Raw genomic sequence first — 12022 nt, forward strand, 5'->3', positions numbered from 1 at the left:
ACGTAGGACAGTGAAATGTGGAATTCTTCAATATTCTCCACTTTTAGGTGCCACCAGACTCATAAACTTCACGACCAGAGATAATAATTCTTCAATTTCAGATTTATTTTCACTGTGCCCATCTGCGCTATTCTTGGCATGCCTTCGTTAAGGGTTGAAAACTAAGGAAGGATTTTATCATTTAGGCTGGGGTAGAGATCAGCTTTTCGTGGTCGATGATAAGAAGTAAGACTTTGCATGTATAAACGGATCTTCACTCACATGTATTTAGTAGGTTAAAAATCATGAAGACAAGTCTGGTCCCTCTAAATTATTCTCTGCCTACTACCTACAAAGAAAAAATAAATGCCTTACATCAGCGTCCTAGCATAATGAAGAAGTGGATTCTGAAGATGCAACTTTATGGTCCAACTAGTGGTTAAGAACTGACAAGAAAAACTACATCTTACTCTTATCCAGCCATACCCCCCCTTCTCCCAACCATACCTTGTATGTTTAGATGAGTTTGAAAAACATTGATTAAACACTATCTATGAACCAAGCACTTGCTTGGTTCTAATAGAGGGATGAATTAGGCCTAAGGAACTAAGAGTCTGGTCAGTGTCTAGGGAACTGGCAGTCAGGGTGGAGCCCAGCAGTGAGTACTTGACACAGTGCATGAAGCTGGTAGTCATCTTCATCACTCTGTGTCAGCTAAGATACTTCAAGCTTTCTCACTATTATTTAATCTTAATTACCCACAAGGTATTGTCATTCCCACCTAACATAGGTGAAAGAACTGAGATACAGTTACTTCACACCACTACTTACTTGGGTGGGGTTAAGTAAGGTGCCTAAGAGAAGTAAATGGTTCCACCAAGACTCAAACTTAGATCTGTCATATTTCATTCGATTTACTGTTGCTACTTCTAGAATTTTTATATCCCTACTTTAATTTAGTGATAAGATATACGGCATTGACTACCTTCAGTTTAATAGGGAGTTAAATTTTTTTTCCTAACTTAATTTTGGTGACATCTATTTGTCTCTCAAGTCACTTAAAATCTTAAACAGCAATATGGACTTACTGGGTGCATATTTGATTTTCAGGTAAATCAGTAATACCCTACTTACCTATATAGTGTTATATCATTCTTCATCTTATCTCTTTCACCATAGTTTTCTGTCATTCAGTACTAAACATGAGACTTGGTGATACATTATAAACTTATAAAATTGACGTCATCTAGCCACACTAAATTTCAGGAACGTACTGAGGAATATGAATATTTATAGCTGTTGCCTGACAACTGGACCTTATGACTAGTGGCAAAAAGAGGAGTTTAAAGAAACAAAGTCATGTTTTATGGATATAAAAGAATGAACAGAAGTTATATATTAAAGAAAATAAACAATATTTAGGAAATATTTCTTAGCATTATTGAACCTAGGAGTGACATATCATTTATCCTAGACTTAAGAGAAAAGGATTGAACCATAAGAAAGTAAATATATACTCATCTTTGTTATATTTGAAATTTCCTAAGAAATCCTTAGTAAGAATGAATGTTATTTAATCCTTTTAAATTTGGAAGCAAGTTTAATGACATCAGAAATAATGCTTCTCTCCTATCATAAAAACTATAGAAAAAGCATTAAAATTAAATACATTAGGACCTTGTGATAAAGTTATTCCTAGGTTTCCTGCTATGGGAACATGTTCTTGATGACAGACACCAAGTTTTGATAAGGTAATAGTTACAGAATACTATTGAATAGAAGGACTAGAGTTTATCTAGTCTGATTTGTATTAACTTCATTTCATTCTTTCCTTCAACAAATTATACATTGAGCAACTTGGGTGTAACAGGAGTTCTTCTAAGTGTTGGAGATAATCAGTGAATATGGTAGATATGGAACCTATTCATGTAGTGGGGAAGATAGAGAAGTTAAAAATCAGTTACAAAACAATGTGACAAATGCTTCAGGGATGTGTTTTGAGAAAATATCTGTTGCTATTTAAACACATTGGAGAACTTGGCAAATCAAGGAAAGTCTTTCAGGAGAAAATGATGTCTTGGCTGAGACTTAAAGGATAAGAAGAACTTAGCCAAGTCAGGATGGTGAGGTAGAGGGATAAGTTTATACTAGGCAGAGGAAACAGCACATACAAGGGACGAGAAGTGAGACCAGTGTGGCAAGACCTTAGAATGTGAAGTTGGGGATGGCGAGAGATAAGAGTTAAGCAGGTTCCAGATCACTCAGACTCTCTTAAGACAAATCAAGTAGTTTAGACTTTTCCCAGAGAACTCTGAAGAGCTATGGAAGGATTTTAATCAAGGATTTGCATTTTAAAAAGATCATCAGACCATAATATGGTAACTTTAGGAGACTTTCACAGGTAGCCTAAGATGGATATTCCCTACCTAATTTCACACTACGGTGAACAGTGTTGGAGAGAGTTTCTTATGAGTGTTACTATGTGTGGCCTTAGTTATGAGAAAGAAGATCTGAGTTATATATTGACAGTAATGCGAAATCATTCATCATAAAATCCCAGGGCACTAGAACTCTATCCTTTTATAAATCAGAAGACTGAAGACCAAGAAGCAAAATGACCTGCCGAGGTTGAAGAGTGACAGGTGACTCAGTGGTCCAGACTGGCTCAGACCAGCACCTCCTGACTCCTGGGTGTGGGTGTCCTTCCAGGAACCTGCACCATTTCCACCTCAGAAGAGTTTCAAAAAATGAAATATTTTACAAAGGGAGAGGACAGTTGTGTTCAGAAGGGTCAAATTCTTCACTTTTTTTTTCCTTTAGGAACCTTTCACAACCTTCTTCCTCAATGCAAATGACGGAAAATTTGACCATCCTAATCGAACCTTCTCGTCCGTTGCAAGGTCTTGGAGAACGAGTCAGAGAGATACTTCTGATGTAAAGGTAGGCCCTTTTATTTGTTAATATTAATTTCAAAATATGTTGAAGTTTTGATTTATTTTTTTAAGTGGGTGTATAAGATATTTTATTCCACAGCTTTATTTCATCATATTTTAAAATTATGTGGCATATCTAACCTAAGAGGAAACTAAAGTAAATAATTTTGAGCACCACAGAAAATGATTAGGATTCTTTTATATTATTCAGTTAAGGTGTTTTTGTTATTTCAAAAAATTCCTATCTAATTTAGATTGAACAATCAGGAGCTAGAAAGAAATTGCCTTTCCTGCTGTTAACTCAATATTTGGCCCATTCTATAAAACACAGCAGGAATTGGATTTGACCTTAATGTGTCATATTGTTATAGCTTGCCCAGCTTTGGGTTTACATAGCCTGGGGCAATTAATAAAGCATTAATGACAAGACCCATTTAAAATGTAGGCTTTCTGTACAACCTTAGCTTTTACTTGGCTGTGCCTGGGGATACTACGCAACAATACACATTAGATTAAACCAGCACACACACAATATCCAGGAACAGCCAGAGAGCAGAGTCATTTTACAGTTGGTACTACTCAACTATTGTTAAATATAAAGATTTATTTTTCATTTATATGGGCTTTTGTTTTTTTAAAAATGGTTGTATTCAAAACATTAAAATATATTTGCTCTCTCATTTTTCTCATTTTTTCCTGATGATAAGATTATATGATCAGGTTATTACATAAGTATATGTGTTTCTTATTTTAATCCTCTTTTCTTCAAACTTTTTCCAATCACTGCCACTCATGCTATTGAATATACAAATATTATAGTATCATTCCATTTAGTGTCTTAATCCAACAAAAGACAGTGAATTAAAGTCAAAATTGTCATTTACATATTTATGCTTATCTATTGCAAATATTTTTAAAAGACAATTACAGTGTTACTGAACTGTAAGAAATTGGATGAATACAACTTTTATTTAGTTTTTTTCAAAGCAGAAAACAAAGGGAATGAATCCAAGTAATGTGTAGCATACCTGTGTGTCTTATTCATTGCCATCAAAGTTTGCATATAATTTATACATACAACGTATTCACATTTGGAAGTAAGATAATGTAACATGCATTCTTGCTATATTAAACTCTTAAGGCCCATATATTTCTCCGAACAGACTTATAATTTCACTGAGAAATTCCGCTCTAAAAGATCCATAAACCACCATTTAAACTGATTTACAACCAATGAAATCAAGAAGGGAGTCCATTTCTTACTTAATAACACTTTGAACATAAAATGGGGAGTCTATAGGCTTCTAGAATTAGCACAGTGTCTTTAAAAGGCATTCAGTAAATATTTTGTATGTAAATTAAATATTCTTATCTATATTTTAAGATTTCCCATCATATGTAAGATTATTTATATCTCAATTCAGTATCCATATTATATCAAACTCTTTCAAGTGAAAATGCCTGTTCACTCTTGACATCATCACAAAACAGAAACTCGGTTTTTCTACTTAATTCAAAGGTTCATCCTCACAAGTCCACACACATGAGCCAGTCATCCTAATTTATGTAGCATTTTAGGCTCTACCTTCTATCCTGAGAGCTTTATTGATGCTTCCGATCACCAGATATCTCCCCCTAGTTACATGTCAGTCTCTGAGGACCAGTGCCCGTAAAGCCGAATTCAGGCTTTTCCCAGAATTCTCCCAGCAGTTTTCCTGTTCTGAAACTTTTCAGAAACATTTATATTTTGTTACCCTTTGTGTTCCTTTGGCTCCTGGGGGCACATCATCAAGGACAAGGACCAATGTGGCTATCACTAATTCAGGACATTTTAAGTTTTTTATCCCAGGTAGCTGTACTTAATACAAACAGATACCGTCCTCCAACCCCCCAACTTAATTAGTTCATAAGATGCTCACTTCCTCAGTCTGACATTGCATGGATTGCTCTCATTTTCAGTTCTCTCCCACCACCACCCTGAACCTTTTATATTCTATGATAATATACTTTGAGTACTTTTCCACGTAGACCCCTTCTTTCTGAAGCCTGCACATTGCCTACATATACAATAATTTATACACACAATCTTCTATTGATGGATAGTTTGTCTTTCTCTCTGATCGTTATTGTTAAACACAGGCTGCCATAAATCCTTGCACAGATATCTTGATGAACTTTGTGTGTATATGTGAAGGTAATTCCTGTTAATGGGACTGGTGGCTCAAAAGCTATATACATCTTTAATTTTGAAAGATACTGCCAAACCTTCATTCCCAAAGATGATCATTCACTCCCTTCACAGCATCATGTGAGGATGCCACCTTCCCCATGCCCCCTGCCCCGACCATCACTCTTATAATAAACAGTGTAACTTGTGCTAATCTGAGTGAAAAACAGAGTCAGCTTTGTTTTGGCTTGCACTTCATTAGTTATGAGTGAAGTTGAGCATTTTTCATATAATTATTGACCTGTAAACTTGTTCATATCTTTTGCCCATTTTTCAGTTGGGTCATATGTCTTTTTCCTATTGATTTGAAAAAGATCTGAAATTGACTGCAGAAAGTTGCATTGCAAGTATGGTTTCTCAGTCTTTCACCTTTGCTATATCTCAATTATATTTTTGTGGTTGTGTGTGTGTGTGTCCAAATGTATCACTCTTTCCCTTTGTAACATCAGAATGTGGGGGTCCTCATTGAGGGAATGTTGGAGATAAGTTTTTTGGTAATAATGATGGTTGTACGCTTGAGATTTTCTAAATTCATGTTTAAATGTATTGATTAACATGTACGGTATTTTTCCCTCTACAATAATACCTGATTTAGCAGGGAAGAATGTGTTACCAAGAGTAATATAGTTTTAAAGCCTAAACTCTTGACTTCTTATCACTGAGCTGTTAAAACATTTTATATATAATTTTAAAGAAATGTTTTTATATTTCTGAAGAAAAGTACATCTGCAACATCTCCTAACTTAGGTAAGGTCTCATATAAGGGAGAACCAGGACAGAGTAGATGGTTTCATTCTGTCTGTCTTTGTTACCGTCGGTCTCTTCCTGTGGTAATGAGTACAAGCTGGGCAGAGAAGACTTGGTGATCTCTCAGGAGAGAGGCCTCCCGAGCTAAGTCAGACCAGTTCGTTTTTACTTTATTTTATTTTCTTAATTTCTCTCCTTCAGCATAGTCTTGGTAACAATGACATTCAACTTACTGAAGTTCTTATACTAATTTTCCTTAATGCCTTCAAAAGTTGTTCTGTTACTTTTGAATAGCTATGTAGATGTCAGAAAAGGGAACTGTGACAAAATGTCATTAAGGTGACATAGTGTAAATTAATACAGTTAATGGAGGTGCTCACCACTGACTCATTGACCCATTATGAGCTCTTGTGGAATCAACGAATGCCAGGGCATCAATCTTTTGAAAAAAGGAAGAAAAGAGATGGCAGCTTTAAAACCTTGCAGTGAATTATATTAGAAAAGTGAAAACGTCTGGGTTGGATTTGATTTCACTAGGCAGCCATAAAATGGTACGTTCTCTCAGCAAACTATATTAAACTGAAATGTCAAATTTGATGCAGTTGGTATACAATTATGATAGTGTTAATAGTGGTCTTCTATCATTCTAAGACATACTTTCAAGTCCAATTTCTCAGCAACTTGAACTTGTCATAAGCTTGTAAATTAGAAATTGTGTTAGAGGATATTTTCTTATTATTGACGGGACGCATATAATACTATTAACTGTACCATGGGGTTTTAGTATAGCTGTTAAAATAAACTAGAAATCACATTTACAGACACAAAATGCCTGTTTTAATATTCATCTCGCCATTTCTTTAATAGTATTTGGTGCCTTCTGCACTATTTTTCATTTAGGAAATTTTAAACTACTTGGACTCTTTCCTTAAAGAGAAGCTGGTTAACAGAAATCTATCAATGGGAAGAGAGTAAACAGAAGAGCTGTTATTTTAAGTGGGCAAGCTAGTGCCTGAGCTACCTCTATAGAAGCACACTTACAAGTTATAATAGAAGAGTTCATTCTTCTTGAATAATTCTCAATAGTTTTCAAGCATGCTTTTTTCTTGGTCATTTGATGCAGTCCTCAAAACAGTCCCATGAGATAGAGATCATTATCCCCGTTCCGTAAAGGAAGTTCACAGATATTAAGTGGCTTGCCTAAATTCACACAGCAGGTCAAGAGGGAGCCAGAACTAGCACTGAGGGCTATTCAGTTATTTCCAGTGCTTTATTCATTGGATGGTTTGCTGCTTTAATTCTTCTGCATGATCTCACAATTATATCCAGCCATGTTGACTAGTTTGGAGTAACTGACAGACCAAGTCATACTCTAATAATTTATTGCTATGTACAAACCACCCTCCAAAATTAGTGGCTTAAAAAAACACAGCCATTTATTTTCTCAGAGTTCTGAAATCAGAATGGGGTTCATCAGGTACTTGTCTCTGATCCATGTCAGGTCCAAGCGGGTGGCCTCTCTGGGTCTGAAAGATTCAAGATGGCTCCATTCACATGTCTGGTCCCTTAGCAAGAACGGCTGGAACATCTGGGGACTGGCTGGTCCTCTCTCTCTTTGTGTAGTCTGTCTGGGAAGATCATCACAATTTTTTTCAGGTGTCTGCCTACCAAAAGGATAAAAAAATGGGAACTGCGAAGCTACTTAGTGCCTAAGCTTGGAAGTCACATAGTGTTACCTGCCTCCACAGCATTCTTTTGGTCAAGGCAAGTCACAGTGCCAGCCCAAGTTAAGGGGGAGGAGAAATGGACTCCACTTCCCCATGAGATGAGCAGCAAAATCACATTTCAAATGGACATGGAGCTCAGGGGGATTGTTCTGGCTATCTTTGAAAACAATCTACTGAAGTCCTCTCCCCAGTCACAATTCACATTCCTCGTACAAGCAAAATATATTCAACTTGTTCCCCACAGTCTCATCCCACTATTGTATCAGGCTCAAAATCTAGTAGCTCATGATCTATATCAAGTCCACATACAGATGAGGTACAGAAATTCCTAATTTGGAGACCTGGAAGCTAAAAAGATAAGTTATCTGTCCCACGTATATTCAGCTCCCAGTGGTAAGATAGGAGCAGGTAAACATCAACAGACATTCTGTTCAAAAATGGGGAAGTGTGGAAGGTACATAGTAGTCATTGAGTAGCTTTCTCCACATGCTTCCTGATCATAGAAAGTTGGGGCCAAGGCGTCCTTTGCCCAAGTTGGTGCAGCAACTTAAACAATTTGTGGATTTTCTATGTATCAAAGTATAGTTCACTGTCAGAAAAAACTCTTTCTCACAAGTTCTTTCAAGACAGGATCCTCCCTACTTCAGGCTGTGATTAGGATGCCCTTTATAATGCTCATAAGATTCTTGGAAGCCCTTTGTGTGGCCGAGTGAGTCTGCAAACCTCTATCTTAAATTTTTCTGAGCACTTATAAAAGGTTTTACAGGCACCGTTTTCCCTATGGCCATATTTTACTTACAGCACCTTAGAATTGATCTTTGTCTGAACCTTTTTTAATTTTGAGAATCTGACAAGATTGTCCTAGGCCCCTATGTCTCTCTAAATACTGCTTTAAATCTGAGCAGTTTCTTCCTTAGCTCATAATACCTTATCCATATACCATTGAAAGAAACCAGTGGTCACTTGCAGCATTCTGCCTGGAAATATCTTTAACCAGAAGCACAGGTTCATTCGGTACTTTTTCTGTCTTTGAAAAGATTGCAGGAACTAGTCTTGTTAGTTTATCCCACACGACGTATCACGCATTGATTTCCTCCTGCTTCTAACAGCAACGTCCTTCCTGATCTTCCACCAGCAGTGTCCTCACCATCCTTCCAGCCTCTGCCTACTGCCCTGTCCCAAGGCCAATGCCACGTGTTTTAAGTTTTTATTACTTCAGGACTCCACTCCCAGGCATTAATTTCTGTTTCAGTTATCTATCACTGTGTAACAAATCACCCAAACCTCATCTTAAAACAGCATCAATTATTATTTGTTGACAATCATGCAATGGGAGTTAAGGCTCAGAGGGGACCACTCACCTCTGTGCTACAGTGACAGCTGGAGAGGCTTGGCTGGGTCAGAGAAACAAGATGGCTTCACTCCCATGTTTTGCGCCTCATCTGATGGAGCTGATGGAGCGGTCGGGGACTGTCCAGGCCTGTCTGTCTGTCCACACGATCTTTCCAGTAAGGCAGCCACACAGTTTCATGTGATGGTGACTTCTAAGGGAACAACCATGGAGGCTGCCAAGCCTCTTAAGACTTAGGCATCTCTGCAAGCCCTGAAATGTCGTTTTGTCACATTCTGTGTGTTGAAATAAGCCAGCCCATATTCAGAGAGAAGGGAAATAGACTCCACCTCTTTATGGGAGGAACAGTAAAGTGGAAATGCCAGACAGCATGCAGGATGAGAGGGATTATTATGGGGATCGTTGAGAAAACTATGTAAGTTACTAATTTTAAAAAAATTGTAAGTTTCAGTTTGATTTATACAACCAGTTCATTCTGACTGTGCATTTGGAAAAACCAAAATCTGAAGTGCGAAAAACTTATAAAAATATATCTGATTAGCCTAGGTAGCATGTAAGCTAATCCATATATTTGATAAAAAACACTTGAATTGTCTGAAGTGTCTACATAGGTGTTCATTCAAACACAAATATCCAAAGTGACAGAGCTTTTTTTTTTTTTTAACTGATTATGGGATATACTTTGATACTGAGTAAACTCTGTTGATAGAGTAAATAATAGCTTCAAAAAGTATTTTGCATAAAGCTATGAAATGCATTGTTTCACACACATTACCCCCATTTAATCCTCACATCCACACTGTGATTTAGTTGCTGTCATCATCACAATTTTGCATATCAAGAAACTGTTTTTTTCTTAAAGTTTAAGAAACTTGCCCAAGCTGGTGAGAAGTCTGTATTTCAACTCAGAACCATATGATTCCAATGCACTTCCCTGGTAGAAGGGACGGTCCCAAAACTGCCAGCCTGACAGCCTCCCCCATCACTACGACTAACTGGTAGCCCTGTGGTAACTCTGCTTTAACTAATACTGTTTGAAAACCTTTTACCACTATTTCATGCCTGAAGTTCAGGATATGATAAATATATAGTAATGACCTGTTCATTTTTCATTCCACAAATATGTATTGAGTACCTTTTTTATATGTCAGGCACCATTGTTACCACTGAGTGGTGAGCAAGTGAGATCCCTTATTGATGGGATTTCTGTTACAGTGGGACACGGGAGCATAAATAAATTTAAAAAGAAAAGAAGAATTCCTGTGCAGAAAATTAAAACAGAATGAAGTCATACAGAGTGGGTTGCTGTTTTAAAAGGAAAAATAGAGAATGTAAGAGCAGGGACCCTGAATCTAAAGTGTTTGGGTTTGATTTCTGACTTTACCACCTATGTGCAGTGTAGTTATTAGCAACTTACTTACCCTTAGTGTTCATGTCCATAAGTGGGAAGAATGAGGATACATACCTTAGGAAGCTTTTGTGAAGATTAAGAAAAAGATGTAAAGTACTTAGAACAGTGTCATGACACAGTAAGACACAAATAAGTAATTCCTGCTGTTTTAAGATTGAATGGCCAGATGTGACATTTCAGCTGTTTCCTTGTCTTGGAGCCCAGATACAATAATTGTCATCTTCTTGTACATAACCTTTGAATCTCAGAGGTGAAACTCTCTTAACTCATTAAATTTTTTAGAATAAGCAAATCCTTTAAATAATATAAATGTGAATATTCATTATATATGGATGCCCTGTATTTACATACTAACTTTAAATTTAAAATGCCATTTGAAACAAGATTTTAAAGCAATAAAATTGAGGCATAAAAACTTGCACCCTCTCTGCTGTTTCAGCAACTTCTCCCTAGACTTTCTGTGATTTTACTCTCTTCCTTCCCCTTCAAGGAAAAACGAAACAAAAAAACCAAAACTTAAACTTCCCCAGCTCAAGACTTCAGGGTTCAGACTGCTTTAGTCACTTACAGCTCTGGTCTTTTGAAGCATCGAGGGACTTTGCAAATATGCTGTACTTCAGGAATTTCTTCATATTGCTTTAAAATGTGTCTTTTTTTAAAATCTGCATCCTAAAAAACCAAAAAATATTGTTAGAGTGAGTCTGGGAGAGTTTCTTCTTCCCGTCAAACGTCAGGCCTCCAGCGGCTTACACCAACATCTTAGCTAACACCCTAATTTATGACCACATTCTGGTCGGCCAGATGAGGACCAGAGTGGAGAAAATGTCTCACTTAGGATCATCCTGAAGGCCCTGGTAATCCTACTTTTTCATGATTGGCTGCGATTCAAGCCTTCAAAGTCCCCACCCCACTCCCGCTGTTCTAAATAACCCTCAGAGGAGAGGTTCCTCAGCCTTGCTTTGTTCTCCTTGGTGGTAGCTGGCTTTCAGCCCCTTCTTTCTGGAGAGCTTAAGTTAAAATGAAAAAGACTTGCTTCCTTCACTTCTTCAGTTTGGGTACAATTTTACTGGCAACGTTAAAACCAACTTTTTCTAAATTTAAATTGAACTCTTTTACACCTTTGAACCTTCTAACAAAACTAGAATAAGCAAGATAACATTTTTTAAGCTGCAAAAGTTTCCTCTCGAAAGGTACAAATTTTATTTCTGGGTGCATCCTTTTTCTTTTATTTAATAAAGTACTTTATTGGCTCTTTTCCTATCTCGAAGCATTCTTGCAACCATCTCCATAGTCCCCAGAAGATTTCTAGTGATGTTAAAATGATTTTATCTCATATCTTCAATAGTTTAATATTTAATGAGTACCTGCTGCATACAAAGTATAGCACCAAGAGCTGTGGGGGATTTAGCAAAATATAAACCTACAAAATTAGCCTCAAAGTCTGCTTTGCCCAAACTGTTATTAATATAAAATCCTAGGCTTCTTATGCCTTTGCGAGTCTAATTTAATGACATTCAGTGAATGTCACATTCAGTGGCAAGTAGGTTAATAATAACCACGTATTTTATTGCCCCTCTACCACGGGACAGAATGGGAAACAATATATATGAAAAACATTAGAGCACCAGGACACTTGAAGATAAACTG

The 12022-nt window shown here is 36.9% G+C and overlaps 1 protein-coding gene across 4 annotated transcripts in view; it reads left to right on the forward strand.

Annotated features, from left to right (window-relative positions):
- The window catches only part of NBEA (neurobeachin), a 613622-nt gene that overhangs the window by 539096 nt on the left and 62504 nt on the right, over positions 1-12022 (forward strand). For all 4 annotated transcript variants that reach the window (XM_081214387.1, XM_081214388.1, XM_081214389.1 and 1 more), the window contains one exon: positions 2800-2919. In XM_081214387.1, the coding sequence (XP_081070513.1) occupies positions 2800-2919 (120 nt within the window). The remainder of the gene's footprint in view (positions 1-2799; positions 2920-12022) is intronic.

This window comes from Mesoplodon bidens (genome assembly GCF_964165515.1).
Source record: "Mesoplodon bidens genome assembly, chromosome: 17".
NCBI classification, from domain to species: Eukaryota; Metazoa; Chordata; class Mammalia; order Artiodactyla; family Ziphiidae; genus Mesoplodon; species Mesoplodon bidens.